Source organism: Podarcis gaigeae (assembly GCF_964106915.1).
Source record: "Podarcis gaigeae genome assembly, chromosome: 1".
Taxonomy (NCBI): domain Eukaryota; kingdom Metazoa; phylum Chordata; class Lepidosauria; order Squamata; family Lacertidae; genus Podarcis; species Podarcis gaigeae.
Window position 1 is genome coordinate 97,732,918 of NC_139678.1, and position 20,963 is coordinate 97,753,880.

The following is a 20,963-nucleotide window of genomic DNA, read 5'->3' on the forward strand; positions in this document are numbered from 1 at the left end:
TATTTATTAATACTGAAGGTTTTAATATTTTTCCCTGCCCACGTTCTCATTTCTTGAACATGCAAGTGGGAAATATATCCTGTAGAAAGCAGTTGCCATCAAATAACACTTCTCCATTTTAATATCTGAATAAGTGGAAGTGGCTTTTCCCTTCCCTTCTTATAGAAAGATTATTACTTTTTTCATTAGTGTGTTGGGGGGGGGGGCGGGCTAGGGTTATTTTAAGACACCCTTTAATGTCCCCCTTCCATTGTGGAAAACCAACACAATTTCTACTACCAGCACTATGGTGAGCTTAAAATGGTAGAACTCATTTGATTTTTATTTGATTTTATTGATTTTATGTGTTTGTTTTAACTCAGAATAACATGTGGAACTGCAACATTTGAATAGTGTGCATTGTTCAGAAGGCTGGACCAAAAGAGCAAACAAATTGGTGAATGCAATCAGTACAATTAAAGAAAAACCCTTCAAATATTATACAACTAAATTTATCACATTTTATAACTACAGTAATTAAAAACAAATGCCTTGATACATGAAAAATAGACAGACAAATGCTGGTATATGATAAACAATGATGTATATTAAAAAACAACAACACCAAGCATGCTTTGACCAAACATTGGTTTTCTTCAGTACAATGATAGTCAGTCACAAGTTCTCACATTTACTGTATTGGCCTGAATATAAGCCTCCCCTCCCCCCCCCCCAAATTCTGACTGTGAAAATTTAAGTGCAGCTTAAATTTGCAACTTTACAAAAAATGGCTTTTATGATATCGCTGCTGAAGCAGACATACGGTAAAACGGAAGGGGTGTGACTGCCTGCGGAATTTTAAAGGTGTGGTTTATATTGGGGTGCGGCTTATATTCGGGCCAATACGGTACTCATGTTACAGTATATAACCATGGAACATGGTTACTTTTTAGAAACAGCTGTAGCACACACACGGACAAGTTTAAAAAGCACTGAAAATGTTTGTATCATCCAAAACCTAAGCTCTCTGGGACAGCACCAAAGGCTCAAATGCAGACAGAGGAAAATTGGAGAGCCAGAGCTGTTTCTCTCAAAACCCCTTTTTTTTCAGTCCCCTGGTCTACCTACCATGCTGCTCCAAAGGATCTCCTACCCCTCTTAAGCTGATGGCGGGGGGCACAGGGGCATTCAGATTAGCCAGAAAGAAATTGCACCACTTTCCCATGAATGGAAGACTCTGCTAGATCAAACAGCTTTCTGCCAATGGAAGGGCACGATTTAAGATGCAAACATGTGATTGTGACTCATGTTGCCTCGGATATTATGCCTATCTTTTGAAACTTAGTTATGTCAGTGACTTGCTAACTCATTCCCTGACAGGAATATGGCTGCCAAACTGCCCCCTAATAGATTCCTATAGTACCACAACACGTGTCTCTAAATGAATATGAACGCCCCGGATACAATACATATTGTAATAATACATAGTCCACAACCTAAAGAGAGGTCATTTAGACATACCCATAGCATTTTCTTTCATGTCTGGTTTTGACTCCCCCACCCTCGCCCCCGTTTATGCCATTCCTTCCATGTGATATCACCCACACCTTTTGGAATTCCTTCAAGTTCTTGTGGCTTTTAGATGGGTTTGAATCATTAATGTGGTAGAGTTTTTTTGTTGTAAATGTTAGTTGCTTTGCAACTTATTTGGGTTTGGGTTTGGGTTTTTTTAGTCCTAAGGACCTGTCATGTGATGTGGCTGGAATACAAAAATAAATAGTATGCCATTCTTCGCATGAATTGAGGGTGGAGGAGGGCTGCAGAACATAAGCCCAAAGTCCTATTGGGCATGCAGTCCTTTCACTTTGCTGTGTTACAACATAGTCTTTTCATGTCTACACAGAGGTACCATATTTTCCCGTGTATTGAATGAGGTTTTTTGACTCAAAAATCACGTCAAAAAACTGGGGTCGTCCAATACAGTGATAGTAGAATGGCGGGGGGAGGAGCGGCGTGCCACCAGCCATTCGGATGGTGGGAGCGCAGCTTCCCCAGATGCCACAGCAAGCGGGGAATGATCTGGGGTGTGTGTGATTCCTGCCCACAGCTGCACTGGGGGGAGAAGCTGCATGCCACCAGCCAGCTCTTTGGCAGGAGCGCAAATTCACCCAATGCCACTGCGCATGGGAAGCACTCACGGGATCGTTTCCCGTGAGTGGCGGCATTGGGGGAAGTTGCGCTCCTGCAAACCAGATGGCTGGAGGGGGCGCAAATTCACCTGATGCCCCTGCACACAGGAAATGATCTAGGGAGTGTTTCCTGCCCACAGCTGTGTGAGGGGAGAGGCTCAACAACTTTGGGCCATCTCCCCTCATTTTCTTAAAATTTAGTCCCCAAAATGGTGTGGAGGAGTCTTATACAAGGGGGCGTCTTATAGACAGAAAAGTACGGTAAGTCCCATCAATGGGGCTTACTCCCTGGTAAGTGTATGTAGGATTGCATACACTACATACACTGCATCTGCAGAATCATATTGAAAATCCAACTCTTGAACTTTCCTTAAAATGTCCAGGTTTGCCATGCTGTAGGCAATCATTGGACTGAATTCAGCGATTTACTAAACTTTACTCTCCTTGGAATCTCTTAGATGTTTTCCCAAGGGTGAAATATTTGCCTGAATGGGTTGTGCAGAATAAGAATAGATGAGAGCACAGATTTGTGAGGGACCCTAAGAGATAGACAAAAAATTAGAGAAAGAGCTTTTCACCTATAGAAACACTGCAGTAAAACCAGGTGATGACGGAGATCTCAGGAATAAATGGATTCAAGCAAAAAGAAAGTCACAAACTGCACTGAGGAGATCTAAGAGGATGAGAATTGAGTAGAGACTTGTGGAGATAAATGACCATCTTGGAAATGGCAATTTCAGTGGAGTGCTGAGAGTGGAAGCCAAATTGCATGATGTCAAGAGTGCAGTGAGAGAAGGATAAAAGGGAAGTGAGGTGGGGGGGAAGGAAGATGGGTCAAGCCATGGCTTTTTGAGAACAGGTGACATAGTGGCATGTTAAGGAAGGAAGCGAGCATAGGAAGGGAAGGAGGGATAATGGTGGGGAAATGGCAACCATGAGTTATGAGATCAAGGGCATCCATGGAAATGATGGGTGATGGTGAGTGGTAGGGGTGAGGGAAATCACATACTGGAAATTGGAAAGGGAGAATAGAAAAATAAATATCAAAAGAATATGCAATGTATTTACCATGTGCTTTCCCTAATAAACCAATAGAATGTCCCTGAAATGGAGCTAGTCCCAGGAGAGCAGCCCAGGAGACAGTGGCGGTGAAGTGGTGGCCCTCATACAGCAGGAGAACTGGCAGGGCCCCTTCAAAGAGGAAAGAGATGGCCCTGTATAGACAGTACTGTCTCTTCATGCTGAGGGTGATCTCCTTTCTAGCTGCCATGCCTGCCACTGGTCCCCTCTGCTGGCCATGGGGAGGAGTTAGGACATATATTTTTCTTCATTGCAGAGGTCTGGAATGTATTGTTTTAATGGACACTTCAATTGTCTAATGATTCTATCTTTTGAAAAAGGAGCAAGTGTTCGTGCCAGTGGCAGACTTGAATGAATTTGAGAATCCTTATCATCATTAAGTTTGGAAAAGAAAAACAATATTTTCCCCCAGGTGGACTGTTTCCTTTTTATAGTATCATAAATGATCTATCCCTATGAATGGTTTTATAGATGCCATCATAACTGAATTGTGTGTAGGATTAGACAGTTGTTATAAGATAACCGGTAGACCGGTTATAGAAAATGGAGCTGCTTTGATATTTAATACTCTTTAAATGCCTCCTTAGGAATCATGTGCTATGGGCTGTAAATGATGGCATAATTATTAATGATGTAATTAAAATTTGAGGCTCAGAGGCAAAATAGAAGCACACTAGAAAGATAACATTTATGTTGTGGTATAGTGGCTCAATTGTGTGTGTGTGTGTTGTCTGCGTGTCTTCAGCTAAAAGTGAAACACTTTATATATCTAAGGTAGGATCTCAGTGAGAAAAAGAGGACAGTATTAAATTTAAATACTTTTGGACCTATCACCTATCCTACAAATAAGCTTGAAGCACAAAAGTAAGCATAACTGAAACACACTTGTGCCATTGCTCTGAACTGGTTTATTGCCCCAGTAACACTGGTGGGCAGGACAAGAATGGGTGGGGCCAGTGTTAGCATAGCAATTGTTGCAGCGCATTTTGATACACACACGGAGCTGCTGCATAAATTGGCTCCTTCTTCTATTTCAGTGGAACAAGCAAAACATTGAATGCAAGCTGAGGAGTTGCTAAATAACAGTGATAATCTGGGTTAGACAATTTAATCATCTCAGAGGAATTATGAACACCGGTGAGCGAGCTATAAGTATTTACTAAAACCTCCTGTAATGTACTTGTCAGGGAGATGATAGTATGGGATAGCAGCTGCCTCTCATCACACTGGGATCAAGTTGCTGTGTTTGTATTGCACATGATTAAACGTACCTGCATAGGTGCAAGCTACTTTACATAATGTCACTGTCATTCAAATCTTTGTGCGTGGGGTTCCAGCCATTCCCAATTTGTCAAAAGTGGCACAAATTGATCTCATATGTACACTCCAGTCACACGTTTCTGCTTGTTAATTCCTTTAGCTGAAATTACTTTCTTGGTTTTCCACTCACAGTAGATGGTGACTAAACACCTATATTTTTTTTTCCATTTTAAAATTTATTTTTTGAATTATTCTTAAATTTCTGCATGTCAAGGCCTTCATACAATTTTGTTTCTGACATCACTGTAGACTTTGGGTTCATGTATTTTATGGAATAGAGATTCCATGCTAGGCATTAAAAGGTAAAGGGACTCCTGACCGCTAGGTCCAGTCGCGAACGACTCTGGGGTTGCGGCGCTCATCTCGCTTTACAGGCTGAGGGAGCCGGCGTTTGTCTGCTCTGCAGACAGTTTTTCCGGGTCATGTGGCCAGCATGACTAAGCAAAGATGAAACTTCTGGTTAAATTCTGAATATTGATGAGAACATTCTTCTGCCTATAGCTGGCAAAATTGGGGATACTTAAGGTGATTTCTGTTTTCTGCCCAGAATGCTTCTTGATCTTAATGCTACTATCTTAATGCTGGGTGTTGCTTCTTGCTTCACCTCAAATAGCCTTCAAATTGCATGGCTATGGCTGTAGTCCTTATGCATTCTTACCTGAAATAAAACTGCACTGAACACAATGAGCCTCATGGTGGTTGTTGCTGTTCTTTTCTCTTCCTTCCCCCACTGATCTGGATTAGAATCTTCTAATCCATTTTTAATCACTGTGCTTATAAGTAAAGCATGTGTTGTTAAAAGGTGCCAAGGAGTAACTATTCCAGGTTAAGTAGTACATACCAGACCCAGATTAGTTGCAGGATTGGGCCAAATCTGAGTATTAGATATACTGGTTCTTTCATTGTAGAAAAGCTCCTGTCGTTCCCACAACCATTTATCCTTTAATTTTGGAGATTCCCAGGTGTTTTGGAAAAAGGCTGTTGATTCCCTTGAAATTTCCACAATGCGTTTATAATCATTCATTATCATTATCATCCAGTGTTTTGGAAAACAGAAACTTTACCAATTCAAATCATATTTGCAAGCCTATTAGATTTGCTCCCTCCCTTGTAAGTAGGTAAATTATTTTATGTACATGGGCAAAGCAATCCTATGCTACCATGCCAGGACTAGAGGTGCTCCGCCACTCCATGGCCAGTGAGGACACACACTTTCCAATCTTGAATGTCACTCGTATGTTGTGATGTAGCAGGTGCACTTTGTCCTAAGAGTGCAACTGAAAGAGCAAGTTTCCACAAAAGTGTCGGGGAATATTCAACCCAGTTATCACCATCTTCATCATCAAATAATAAGAACTATCCTGCATCAAAGCAATAGACATTTGGCAACAAAATCCACTATATATATATATATATATATATATTTGCTTTCGTAGATTTTCACGGGTACAGGAATGCAGGTTTTGGTGTCCTCGGGTGTCTTCCCGTGTAAAAGTTGGGGTGTCTAGGCGACGTTTCGACGAGGTCTCACTCGTCATCTTCAGGCTGGTGCTTTCGGCTTCTTGTTACTGGAACAGAGCGGGATCTCAATGTTTGAGTTCCTATAAATACTGTAGAGGGGGTGTGGTGTCTAGCCTCCAATGTTCTGGGCAGAGAGGAAGTTCCCAGGCTAGTGTGCCTTTTCTTCTTTTGTTCCTTAATTACTTGAGAGATACCTTGAGTGATTTCTTGAGTGATATCCTGAGTACCACTTAGGTGGGTCATTAGGTGTGGATTAGTTGCTAAAGTCTTTGTGTCTTGACCTCTTGAACTTTGTGAAGAGTTTTCCTGAGAAGATGGCTGTATTGCACTTAGTTGTGCTTTGGCTTGGCTTCGTGTATAGGGGCGAGCTGTGGTTTTGTGGCTTGTGTCAGCCAGATCTGTGTAGGGATTGCAGGGGGGTGCAAGAAATCACTCAAGGTATCTCTCAAGTAATTAAGGAACAAAAGAAGAAAAGGCACACTAGCCTGGGAACTTCCTCTCTGCCCAGAACATTGGAGGCTAGACACCACACCCCCTCTACAGTATTTATAGGAACTCAAACATTGAGATCCCGCTCTGTTCCAGTAACAAGAAGCCGAAAGCACCAGCCTGAAGATGACGAGTGAGACCTCGTCGAAACGTCGCCTAGACACCCCAACTTTTACACGGGAAGACACCCGAGGACACCAAAACCTGCATATATATATATATATATATATATATATATATATATGCTTTCGTAGATATATAACAATGCTCTGAGGAAATAATCTTAGTTTTCATATGCATCAGAATGAGTTGGCAGAGTGAGCTGTGTCACTTCAGGCATGTAGAGAATTGCATTTTTTATGCTCCGATGTGCAACACACAAACACAATCAAATAATATAAAACTGGCTGTAGGTAGAGAACTCTCTCTTCAGGGAGCAGGCTGGGCTGAAAACCTTTCTGCATGACGTGCTGCTTGGCGGTGGTTTTTCTTTTCCTGGTAGTCACATGTGTTTGTGTGTACTTAACTTGGGACCCATACAAAAGTGTCACCTTCCAGCTGCAACCTGCAGTGGCACTGTCCATTATGCCTCCTCATTATGCTATGTGTATAAACCAGTCAGTGTTAGCTGTGTTGTCTGAACATTGAGTACAATTTGCAAGGTGGAAAGGATCAAGGACAGAAGAGAGATGTTATCTGTGACGATAGAAGCAGATGAACATTAACTAAAAGCTTCATGGGGATCATAAAGGGCAGAGAGACCTTAGTAATGGATTTTTTCTTCAAGGTTTTAGTATGTTATGTGATCCAGCCATGGACTGGAACTGAGGAGTGAAAAATGAAGAGAACTAAATTTTACACCAAGGTTACATGCCTGGAAAGAATGGTGGATTATAAGATAATTAAGGTTCATAAACTGTTGGATAGGCAGAGATTTATTGCTGATGAATTACAAGAAATTCAGTTTTATCAAGGTTAATTTAAGAAAATGAGCAGACATCCATGAAGTGATAATAGCCAAAAGACAATTAGCCACTGTAGCCACCAATGCTTAAAGAGCAGGAATTCAGAGTTAAAGTGACAGATCATCAATTATTATTTTTTTATAAAAAGACAGACTAAGACTGTCATCCTAACTTTATTGATCTGGGGGCAAGCCCTATTCAATTCAACAGGATTTACTTCTGAGTAGATGTACATAGCATTGCACTGTGAAAGACCAGGAGCTGGGGAGGGAAATAGGGCAAAGTACTGACATCTTGAAAATACCAACCATGAGGGATAATATATATAAAGAGAACTGTTGAGGAGAATTTGAAAGGGGAAATGAGAGACAGAAGAATTAAACCAAGCCAAAGCTAACCCTCCCTCAAAAAACAGAAAGAGAGCAGAGGAGAGAATTTATTTATTATTGTGTATTTCACTTGCATACCACCATCCAACCAAGTTCTCTTTGTAATTTGCATAAACAATAAAATGCAGATGCGATTCACAATAAACACACACACAAATCACAAAACAAAACAAAAAAGCCCAGCAAAACATCAACAACTGAAATCAGCATAAAACATAGGAGCTAAAAAAGCAGAAAATCAGTGAGTGACAAATTGGTGCCAAAAAATGGAAGCACCTACCGGTAATTTTTGACAAATGAGGACAGAAGATACACTGAATGGCAAAGGAACAGAGGGAACTTCTGTGCAGGTATTTAAACTTAGCTAAGTTAAAAGTGGATTCAGTGAAATGGAGAGCGAGTCTTTTTTGTTTAAAAAAGGCATGTCTCCAGTTTTCACTCTTCTCCGCCTGTGGCAGATTTTCCAGGGCAGCCTCTATTTTCCCCTTTTTTTAAAAAAAAATCCCAAGATGCAATGTATAGCTAATATCCCCCTTTTGTGTCTTGTCAATTGCCACACCAGATTCTAAGGGCTTTCAAGTGTCTGGACACGTTTGGGGGGAGATTCCCCTTGTGTGGATGTTGTAGCTATAAATCATCTTCATAGAAATCTCTCATAGGCTCTTGCACAGATTGTTCAGCTGAAGATGAAGAATATGCTTTGGGCAGGAGTTCAGTGAGTAATACAGTGGGTCTGATACAAACAAAACTTAGGAAAGCTATTTCCTTCCTTTATATTTTGTTTTGTGTGATTTTAATTGAAATGCTTTATGTTCTAATAGTTATCAGACAAGCCCTTTGGGTAGACCAAAACTCCCATCTAGCTTTCCACGGGGACCCTGCTAGATTATTCTGGGAAGATTGCCAGGCAGGCATAAGGACAATTGCTACCACCAGCACTACTGATGTCTCTAGAAATTAGTTGGTGGTATAATGCCTCTAAACTTGGGATTCTGTCTAGCCACCTTTGCTAACAGCCACTGATAGATATATTCTCCGTGAAATTTGTATAACCCCCTTTTGGAATTATGTAAGCTAGTGGCCATAACTACATATTACAGCTGCAGGTTTTTTTAAATTAATTTTGCATTGTGTGGAATGACAAAGCCCTGACAATTTTCAAAAATTGATTTTGGGCCAGACGTAAATGTTGCACCTAATGAATAGCATGCAAATGCATCTCTCGTTTTGCTTTAATTAATTACAGGCTCAGGAAGGATTGTTATCAGGATTGCAGTGTGTGGGGAAAGATCTTTATTCCCCCTTTCACATAAGGTATAAGGCTGCGGGAGGTGGTGGTGATGATGGGCAATCTATTGGCACTAATGGGAACTTTCCCCCAATGTTTGTAGGCACACAGGAAATATATATATATATATGGATGGTACAACAGGGATAAACCTTCTGTTTGGTGCAGTAATCCCAACAGCAATCTGGAGTCAGAGCAAGAGGGTGTACCTGTAATTAACGAGAAACAGGGAGGGAAGGCACCTGCACACTATGCATTCAGTCTACTTTGGTATTTATCCATTTATTTATCACCGTTCTTTATATGCCACCTTTCAGGATACAAATGCTTCCAAGGCAGTTTACAACTAGCATCACTGCACATTTTAACACACACCTCCATTAACATGTCACAGGTCATAAAGCTCCCTTCCAACAGGCAGCTGGTGGTATATGGCCCTGTGGAGAGGGAAGGGGAAAAGGCTTTGGTTATTCCTTCACCTTCTCTCCTCACTTGGCCCTTTTCGGGGAGGAAAGAGGAGTCTTCCATGTTCCCGTTCCTCCATCCCATGTGTTTATCACCTGTTTGCTTGATTCTTCTCTGTGTGTTCTGAAACAGGCATGCAGTTTTATTTCTCCCTTTGTCGCATATATATTAAGTCTTTACTACTTGTTTTCTGCTTTGTCATTTCCTGCCTTGGCTGTTCTTTTCTTGGCTTTTCTATTATTATTGTTTTTTTATTCTCCCTTTCTGTTGCTGGAATAGTGATGGGGCCAAAGCAATTAGATTTACTTCTCACCCTGCTGGTTACACTGACAAACTGACAATGCTTCTCACAGAAGTTCTTAACTATGGATTGGCATTAGCAAAAGTCAGCGCCCAGGTAGAAATTTTCTGTGAAGTGTGACATAGACCTTCCCGTTGGCCGTGCAGTGCAGTCAGAGGAATAAATCTGTACTCAGACTTATTAGCGTTTGATTTGGTGTCTCAACATGGGAAAAAAGTCAATGGCGAGATTACGAAGAGCTGAGTACATTTATAGATGGCTGTATCAAATCAATCTTACACTCCTCAGTTCTGGCGTTGTTGTGAAATGTTTAAATGTAACAGTTCCATTAGCTAATTAGATGTCTGGGGAAATACTTTTACCCTGTTAAGCCTATTTATGCTGAAAGATTTGAAATTGCTATTAGTAAGCAGGCAAATGGCAACTTTGATTTCCCCATCTCCTCCCCACTCTTAAAATTTACTACTATCTACTGACATCTTTGTTATAGACAAGCAGTTACTCAAGGTTTATTGGCATTGTTTCCAGAGATTTAAATGAGATATAAAATTTTATAGCAGCATAGTATTTTAATGACTGTTTCATTATTTTACATGGAGGACATGAATGAATAGAAGGAGTAATATTGATGGACAGCATGTCATTAGAAGATACAAAAAAAAAAGTTCTGTGAGTCATTTATGTGCAAATTAGGGTCTTTTGTGTTTGAGGGCTTAGTTGCAGAATTATATATAGTCCAATATCTCCTAGTGTAACAGGGCAAAAGAGAATCTACGTGCCATATATATCCTGGAGATATATATAACTTAGCATAACTTGACTCATCTGCTGGATCAGGAAGTATATCATATGCTTTTATTATCAATGATCCAAGTGCTGCTAGGCTCTTGCTCTTACTGCCCTTTATACTTGGAGTGCCCTTTAGGAACACCTGGGAAGTGGCAGGTCACTCCATATCTTCCTTCCTTCAGTACATTCCTCAAAGCCTGCTTCTGCTAAAAGCCTTTGGTTCAACCTTAAATCTTCATCCCCAACAAGGAATGAAGGAGGATTTTGTCATGTCAACATTTTTAAGTGGGCTGACCTATTTCACACCTCTTGGACTTGTACACAAATCAGGACATAATTATATTATTCATATTTCACAGTTCTCTGAATTTTGTGGTGCAGTTCTCAGCTCAAAAATTGTTTAAAAAACTGTTTGGATAAAATATATTTAGAAATGTGTACATTAAATAAAATGCATATTTGAATGGGCTGTCAATTGACTGATCCATCTAGACCCTGTCCACAACTGTAATGAGGTTTTAAGTATGTGTAGCTGAATTTGTGTGCACATTTGCCCCCTGTTACGCACCCTGGATGCGGTATTGTGCTGTGGTCTAAACCACAGAGCCTTGGGCTTGCTGATCAGAAGGTCAGTGGTTTGAATTCCCATGATAGAATAAGCACCCACTGCTCGGTACTGCTCCTGCCACCTAGCAGTTTGAAAGCACTTCAAGTGCAAATAGATAAATAGGTGCTGCTCTGGCGGGAAGGTAAATGGCGTTTCCGTGCGCTGCTCTGGTTTGCTAGAAGCAGCTTAGTCATGATGGCCACATTACCCGGAAGCTGTCTGCGGACAAACATCGGCTCCATTGGCCAGTAAAGCGAGATGAGCACTGCAACCCCAGTCCGCGAATGGACTTAATGGCCAGGGGTCCCTTTACCTTTACCTTTTTACCCTTGCTTCTTCTACTATCCTTTCAGTCTCTTTGTTTGTCAAAATGTAGACTGTCTTCAGACAGGACTAAAAGTGACAATAGATTCTGTACTAGCAAATGCAAGTAACGAATGCCTTATTAGTGTTGTATGTCGCAATGTGGCATAATCATGCAGTTGCTGAGCTTTTTAAAGGATTTTACCCCAGGACATATACTGCCACGGGGGCCAGATTAAATCGACCAGCAGGCTGGATTAGGCACCCTGTAACAGACTTTGGACATGCTTGGCATAATGTAATGCTTTTTTACATGACCCATTAATAGGAAAATGGGTGAGGACCATGTTATGATGAAGTGAGACTGAAGACTGCCCAATAAACCTCTCACTGGAACAGTAAGCCGCTTATGTGACTGCTGGGGAAGGAAATGATGCCCCCAAGGCTGTGTGGGAAACAGGTGCACACCCCCTGCCCCAGTGCTGCCTCCTCACATGCCAGGCTGCAACCACTGCTGCCAGATGTAATAAGGCCGCGAACGGCCAAGAACTATCATGAAGATGAAATAATCGCAGGACAATTAGTTTGGGATAAAATAGGCCACAATGTTGTTGATTACAGTTTTAAGTTGGTCTTGGCGTAGGCACTGTGTGTGTACCCTGAATCACACAGCCCGACTGCTGGTTGATTATTGAGTAGGGTTAATCCCATAACGTGCATCAAATCAGGGCAGTCCCTCTCAGATCACCATGGCGGGGGGGGGGTCCTGGCTTACCAAGCCCCATCTGGGAAGCACACCACTGGACCCTTCTATGGGATACCCATTTGTTAGAATGGGGTGGGGGTGGGAGTCCCAATTCCCCCATCTATCTTTTGGCTTTAGGCATGATCCTCAGAATATAGCCCTTGTGCAAGTTGCAGGCTTACTGTATTTCTAGTCTTTTTAAACAAAAGGTTTCTGTAATTCATTGGGAGAATGGCCCAGATTTACAAAACTTTTGAGAAAATTTTGCATTCTGCACTTGTTACACATTTGGAAACTTACTTCCCACCACACTTGAATAGAATTGCTTGAAATCACTTGAGTCCCAAGATCCACTTATATTTTTTTCAGTAGGATCCAGTCTCACTCGGGCGGTTTTAAATATACCTTGTGGATGAGAGTCTTTCTTCCCTTTTTTCATACCAAAATATTCAAAATGTTTCCAAGAGTGATAGATTTTCAATCACATCTCTTTCTCCTACATAAAAACAAAAGCATATATTTTCCCCAAGGCCAACTTAGGTTCCTCTTCCAGAAGCTATCCGCTGTCTTGTAGGTACCACCCACACAGATTGAACCAAGTGTTAAATATGGGCAACTCATTCTACTATGAGTGAAAAAGAAGAGATGGAAGTAAGTCTTCTGTCTGCTGTAGACCATAAACCTGACAGGAACTGACTGTCTTGCATACTACTTGTAAATAGAGATGGTGAAACAGAACAGATTTTCACAGTTCAGCTATTTTAAAGTATTGCTGTCTCCCCATCCTACCTTTTCCTTGAAGGACTCCTCACAACTTCCACCTTGACCCCAGTTCTCTGAGATGTGGTAGCAACTGCCATACAGGCAGGATGTCAAAATGCTTGCAAGGACTATAATGCTAGCATGACTTGTAGAGGCAAGCACATAATTGGTGCACAGTTTAAGAGTTCCTCTTCTCTCCCCAACCCCAAACCCTTAGCTTGCTCAGCTGTCAGCTCAGTGTTGAACACACCACAGAGTGCTGCTACTGAAATGGGCCATTCAGAGAGAATGATTGAATAGAGGTAGATGCAGTGAGAGAATCTTTCCAAACACGTCACAGAAAAGATTGATACTCATTCATGATGAGATGCGTTCCTGTAGGAGAGGGATTTTCAAACTTAATTCATCTTTCAGCAGGCCAGAATAATAGTATAGCGATTAGGCAAGTCAAATTTTGTCTGATCAGCAGAGGCATGCATATATATATAGAACATATCTTGTAGTTGGCTTGCCTGCTCAATTCTCTCTATTACTCCCCATAATGTGCTTGAAAAGTTTTATTCATACTTCGGGGACTAAGAGGCTGTCCTCATTTAGGAATATGAATGCAGAAATTACTGCTGCACAATTGACAGCTTTAAGCACTTCCACTGACTTCCACTTCCACTCATTTGCAAGCTGGTATATGCATGTTGCCCCACAAAAGCAATAGAAACCTTTACCCTCAACTTTATAATTCTTTGCCAGGCAGCTTCATGGTAATCACAACTCTAGTTTCCAGTGAAGAGATGGTTTTCTTCTGCAGTTGCAGTTCTAAGTTTTATTGCCCCCCCCCCCCACTCCATGTTTAAATGATTGATCTTGTTGGTTTGGTCTTGGGTTCATTTAAGATAACGAACGCTTTGCGGGTATCCTAAAAGGAGGAGCATTCAGAGTGGGAATGTTGTTCATAAGGGGTTTGAGATTTGAGCTTTTAAAGAATTCAAACATGAGAATCATCCAAGATTCCATAGCCCATGAGCAAGTCTCTTTCCCTGCCCTTTTTATATATTTGCACATGTCTTAATGTGTACTGTTGTGTCAGAGTGTAGCAAGGGTTATGTTTGACAAACCACAAGTATTTCCGTTACCCTTCCAGATTAATGTGTGCATTTCTATTAGTGTTGAAGCATATATATTTTTTAAAAAGGAAAGAATTTATTGAATATCTGCTTAAGGCTTGCAGCTCACTAGACATGATTTTCTCAACACTTCGTAAATATCAGTTATATACTGAATATCCAGCTTTTATGAAAATGTTGAAGAAATTCTTCAGCATTTTTTCTAAAGTATACAAAACAGAAGGAAAGAAACTGAGGAGGCCATCTGCTGGTGTGCATAGGAGAGCCGAGGGCAAACACAGAAGTTTGAGAATAAGAGGGCATCTGGGGTGGAACTAAACATTAGGAGAAATATATGAAGTAATGTTAGCCATGTTTGCCCATGAGAAAAATTCTGAAGTACAGTACTTGTTAATTAGGACAATGGCCAGTTTGTATTTATTCCCCCTACAAAAGCACCCTGTTTATTTCACCTCAGGATGGAGGCGGAACTGAGTAACAGCTGTTGCATTTGCAGAGACAGGGCCTCAGTCATTATGAGATTCTTATTTTCCCATGAGGCCCAGGTGCAGCCTGAAAGGGCCTCCTTTGAATGTCTGATATCTCCTCTCCCTATTGAAATCTATTTTGTTACTTTGAGCCCAGTTCTCCAATCTGTTAAGGTCATCTTGAATCTTGATTTCATCTGTGGCATTAGCTACGCCTCCCAGTTTGGTATCATCTGAAAATTTGAAGAGTATCCCCTCCATTCCTTCATCTAAGTTTTTTATAAAGATGTTGAACAGCAACAGGTCCAGGATAGAACCCTGCAGCACCCCACTCGTCACTTTCTCCCCAGTGAATGGTCCACGACGAACAATTCATGAGCACCTTTTGAGTTCAGCCTGTCAACCAGCTACAAATCTACCTAACATTTACTTTCTCCCTTCCTTCATAACAACTAGTGCAGGTTAAGAAATTTCTTAACATGCTGTATATTTTCTTGAAATGTCAGTAGCAGCAAGTTAGGTGCAGTGATGGCACAGGATCATGCAGCATAATGATGTTTGGAATGTAGGGTTAGTTTCATTAGATATCATGAAGAGCGATTGGTCTAAGACATAGGGCTGCCTGTGGCCTGTTTTTCATTTTCCAAATGTCACATGAAAAATAATAAAGTTTTAATTATTGTGAATGTGATGCAAGGTGAACAAGAATGTGTTCTCACACATTCTCCCAGAGTCCTCCAATCTAGAACAGGCAGCAGAGGACTCCCACTGGTAGTGTTTCCATAAGGAGAAATCCCAGAAGTCTGATCATAAGGAACAAAAGAAGCCCATGAGGTTTGGTAATTGAAGAGGGTATGAAGTGCACATGTGAAACATACCTTGGCATCCCTTCTGCAGTACTTCTGTGAACCAATCAAAGTCTTCTCCCTGCCATGCTTTCATATTGCTACAACTACTCATATTTTTTAAAGTGGTCATATTCTTAACACGGGCTTCTTCTTTTTCTCTTCCCATTTTGTGTTGATTTTAGGTGAGGATGTGTCAGGTGATCTCTGTGCAGACTCCCCTTCGCCTTCCAAGACCATAACATGTGAAGTACCGTGTGGAATGGACTGTGTTGTGACTGAATGGTCACAGTGGTCATCTTGTTCTCACTCATGCACCAGCAAAAATGCTGAAGGCAGGCAAAGCAGAACGAGGTCAATACTGGCATTACCAGGAGAAGGTGAACAGCACATCTCTTATGGCTATTTCTTTGTTTTCTTTACAGACTTCCTGTGTCATGGCAAGGTTAGGAACTGTATATACCAGAACCATGGGAGTCTCTTTTGGTACTTCCTTATTCATTGAGGATAAGACTTTCCCTCTTGAATGATATGCTTTCAAACTATTTCGAGTCCTTGAACCAGTAACAGACTGCAAATGAATAACATTACTTTCTTATGACATTGCTTAAGATATGGCCCGGAATGCTACAATACCAAATATCTGAGGTGGATGTTAAAAACTTGAAGAGCTGTTCTGGAAACTCTGCCTTATACTTTAGCTTTCCTCATGGCTGTATGTGTTGAAATGTGTTATTTTTAATATAACCATAGTGTGTTCTCTCGTCAGCATCAAAATCTTCAAAACTTAGCAGCGGATGGGTGCTGCATTAGCAGTTGAATAGTGGCCCCCTGTGATCAGTTAAAAACAACCCAAAATGCAATTGGGAAAGAGCAAAGTTATGAATGCACATGCCTAGGATTATTAGATTAACATTTTTTAAAAGAAAAAATATAGCATGCAAATATTATGTATATTTCGGTGTGGTGAGGAGTGATTATGAGTTGTGCCTCCTCAAGGTCATGTATAATTCCACATTTTCCTAGAGAACTGTTTGGATTAGTCCCCAGCCCCAGTGAAATAAGAGTAATTAATAATCTTTATCACTTGAAAAGAATTTTCACCTACAAAGCTCTGTACAAATATTCATTAATCCATTCTGTTTCCAAATTGTATCTGATAACATTGAAGTCATGAGTTAATGAAGCTTTTTAATATATCAGAATATTTGATTTTTAAACAGATAAATTTCCATAGAAAAATTAATTAAATGATGATGCATGTTCCTAATAATATTGATGGTAACTGTAGAGCCATAAATCCGAGAAAGCAAGCTAAAGACACAGTGGAGGAAACAGTGTTTAGCTAGGGCCAAATATTTTTCTGTGAAAACTTAAGTGTATCATTAAAAAAATGAATGCACATATTGGAATACTTAAATATTGAATTACACATTAAATATTTCATAGGTTAATTCCTTTGCAGGGGCATGGGATAATTAAAGTCTGGAATATGTAATTTCAAGATCATTCCATTTGACTTCAGTGGTGACCTGTTTGTTCTACTTTACCCAACCTATGGATTTAGGGAAGGGTAATGTGCTAGCTTTTAATGGCCCCAAATATGTCTGAAAACAGTACAGTGACTTTGAAGGTTTAGAAGAGGCAATGAAAAGCAGTTTATGCAGTGTTGCCAAGTATTCATAAAGTGGACCAGCAGAACAATGCTAGTTAGTTCAGAGGCTTTTATTGTGTTGTTTTTTTAATGTGAAACTAGAAACTATATTATATCATAGAATCATGGAATTATAGAGTTGGAAGGGATCCTGAGGAACATCTAGTCCAACCCGCTGCATTGCAGGAGTATGCAACTGTCCCATATGGGGATCGAACCTGCATTATCAGCACCACACTCTAATCAACTGAACTATATGTTTTTATATTGTGAGTTGCTTCAGGATGCCTCATGGGAAGTGATCCATAAATGAAATTATCATTTCTCTGGTCATTGACTATCTTGGCTGGGGCTGATGAGACTTGGAATTCCACACCTGGAGGGTGCCAGCTTCTTAAAGCCTGGACTACAAATTTATACAACCCCTAGGTGAATGCCTATCATCATTTTGGATGATGGCATTTCGGATTCATAGGTATGCATTTTCAAGATGAATTCTTAGGGATGGAAACACCTTCTGAGTGGCATTCTGGACCATCTTTTTCCTAATTTTTATGCAAAAGGCCATACATAGTACCTTCACGTCTACAAGATATGCAGTTTGCACTTTGTTGGTGCAAAATGGCATCAGCTGGGCAGCTTAGGGAATGAAATTTAACAATTTGAACTTTTTTCCTCCTCCATAAGAACAGCTTAAGAACTTGGAAATTACAGTTTTCCAATGGGAATTATATCACTAAATTTTTCAATAAGTATGCAGAACAAAGGATGGTTGTGTTTCAGTAGGCGCTTAATTTACTTGGTGCTTGTCTCTGCCTCACTATCCCCCCTCCCCTTTGTAAATGGTGGTATTGTTTATATGGTCATTTGAACACTGCAGCCTCAGGAAAGCAATAGCAATAAAGATAAGTTTCTGCATCTATAGTTTTCTCCAAGTTTCTTTGATGTTTGGTATTTCATAGAACTATAATTAATCACCAGCTAGGGAATTCAGTTTTATCAACTCATACCAAATTCAGAGTTGGATCTGTGTGGCTCCATTTTCTGCTACTTTCTGCTTCTTTGTAACTTAGCATACAGATTAAAAAATCAACAACAGATCCTGTGAGTATTCCACAGAGTATGCATCGGGTCCTGTATCCCAGGGCTGCTACTTGAGGGCAGCAGCTCACTGTAGTGATAACATGTTCAGATCCCAGTCTTAGCTCCATCATGACTGTTGTAATTGCTACTCATTGCTACCTCAGTGCTCTTTGTCAGCTTGTATGCTGAAACTGTGTTGGACAGCCAGTTTTGGGTCTCTGTACATGGAATACCGAAAGCACTGCCATGTGTCTCTGAAGCTTAAGTCAATGTGCATAGGCTTCCATAGTGGATACTTATGACTTATAATAATGTATGGCTCAAATAAAGGGCAATTGTGTTATTTGTGCAATACTTGATTATAAGTCATAGGATCGTGAAACTAGTATCATAAGTTGGGGAAATTGTCCTTTTGTGTGTGACTGAACACAGCATTGTGCAATACAGGCAACTTTCATTTTGTTCACATTCAAGGCACACGTGATGGATGACATGCACACCACTTTTTGCCCCAGAATAGGGCGGGCTTACATGCACCCCACCAATGCACACTGTAACCCAGAACACAATCCCCATGCAAATGGGGAGTTACCTGTACCAGTTCCTGGAAGATCCTTTATTGCAGCAGGAATGCAACCAGTGTTTTACTTACACACACACCACACACACACACACACAGAGAGAGAGAGAGAGAGAGAGAGAGAGAGAGAGACTGCTACACACTGTTGCTTTTATTCTATACAGGCGGAAAGTCATGCCCTCCTAATCATGCACTAGAAGAATATCGTACATGCAACGAGCACGCTTGCAACCAGATCTACTGGGAAACATCAACATGGAGTCCCTGTTCAGAAAACATCTTGGTAACAGCTCTGAATGCTACCATTAACTGGAATGGTGAGCCCACCTGTGGAGTGGGCATGCAGACAAGGAAGGTCTTCTGTGTGAAGAATAATTCTGGCCAGGTCCCAGCCAAAAGGTATTGTTCAGAAATGCATGGCACTGGAGACACACCATATCCATAGTCTTTGGTTTGTCTTCTTCTAACTTAATTTCCTTCAGACCTAAGAATGTCATTATAGAAGTGTCTTGCTAAGATGGTATGAAGACCACCACCACATGACTCTTCCTTCTTTCTGTACTGGTTGGGTGCTTCTGGGGTTTGGTGAACAAGGTAATACTTAGCTAGGCTGCAAGACGTGAAACAGACAGAGCTCTCTATCCACTTCATTCACTTAAAGAGGCTGCTGATTTAATGTAATCTGTTCCCTTTTCTGGCACTTTTTTAAAAATGGAGGGAGATTCAAATGCCTTCCTACTGAGAAAAACACATAGATAATTCAAGAACAATAAATTACCATTATTTCTTAAATTTGTATACTGTCCTTTGTCCAAAGATCCCAGGGTGGTTTACAACATACAAATTGAGAAAGGGAAATGCATAATAAGGTAAAAACCAATACAAACCAATAACCCCCGTCCCACAAAAGACATAGAATGTTAATCAGCCAAACACCTGATTGAAGAGAAATGTTTTCTCCTGGTACCTAAATATATGTAACGAAGGCGAGTCTTTTCTGGGGACAGCATTCAACAGATGGGGAGCCACCGCAGAAATGGGCTGTTCCCATTTTTGCCACCCTCGGGACCCCTTGTGGAGGCGGTACACAAAGAAGGGATTCAGATGATCATTGCAGTGCCCAAATCAGTTCATATGGGAAGAGGCAGTCAGAGGGTGTTATAAGGAATGCAGATCTACTGCTGTAACTTCCATAGTTACTGGTTTAAAAAAATAAAAAAACATTTTTAATTCTGGTGGAAGAATTGATGAAAGGGAAATGGCTTCCACTCTAAATGGGGTATTTTTTCAGAGTTATCCTTTTAGGAGGTCTTGTACCAAACCCCTTTTTGTTTTTGTTTGATGGGATCTTTAAGCTCAACTGCTGAGAGAGATTTCCCCCCCTCAGAAAACAATCATTTTCCTGAGCTTTAGAATGTGTGCACATTTGGATACTAGTCTAGATTACACCCTGCTAGCAGAATTATCCCAGCAAAACACAAAAAGGTGGAGAATCATTTAGCATATGTTGACTCCCATAAAACAAAGGTATGTGTGAAATGTTCATTGCTATGTTGATTTATAGCATAGTAATATATATAGTATTCTAAACAATATTGATCCCTATGTATGACTTAACCTTCTGCTTTGCTTTAGAAGCTCAGAAAAGTCAGAAACACATTTGTTTCCCTATACATACATACATATATACATACAATCAAGACATTGCTAATTACTTTCTGCACCGTTAATTAGTCTGGAGAATGACAGCCTAGTTTTAATCCTTGTATCTCTCAGAACAATTCTGCTAAAAATGAGCAGGCTACGTTGAAAGTTAATTAAAATTCTTTAGATTAATGAGATTAATTGAGGAAAGAAATGTCTAGTGCCCGTTGATAACCAGGAAAATTGTCAGCATGAGGTTTTTTTTTTGCCATTTGCTGCGTCATACACTCTTTCAAGCATATTTTGTTCTTCATCCTTTATGTAGAACTCTAAGTGAGGGACAGTGATCTTCAGTGGCACTCTAAAACAGTGATGGC

The 20,963-nt window shown here is 40.5% G+C and overlaps 1 protein-coding gene across 10 annotated transcripts in view; it reads left to right on the plus strand.

Moving 5' to 3' along the window:
• Nucleotides 1–20,963, plus strand: part of THSD7B (thrombospondin type 1 domain containing 7B) — a 603,973-nt gene that overhangs the window by 441,452 nt on the left and 141,558 nt on the right. For all 10 annotated transcript variants that reach the window (XM_083703772.1, XM_083703773.1, XM_083703769.1 and 7 more), the window contains 2 exons: nucleotides 15,811–16,005; nucleotides 19,107–19,341. In XM_083703772.1, the coding sequence (XP_083559898.1) occupies nucleotides 15,811–16,005; nucleotides 19,107–19,341 (430 nt within the window). The remainder of the gene's footprint in view (nucleotides 1–15,810; nucleotides 16,006–19,106; nucleotides 19,342–20,963) is intronic.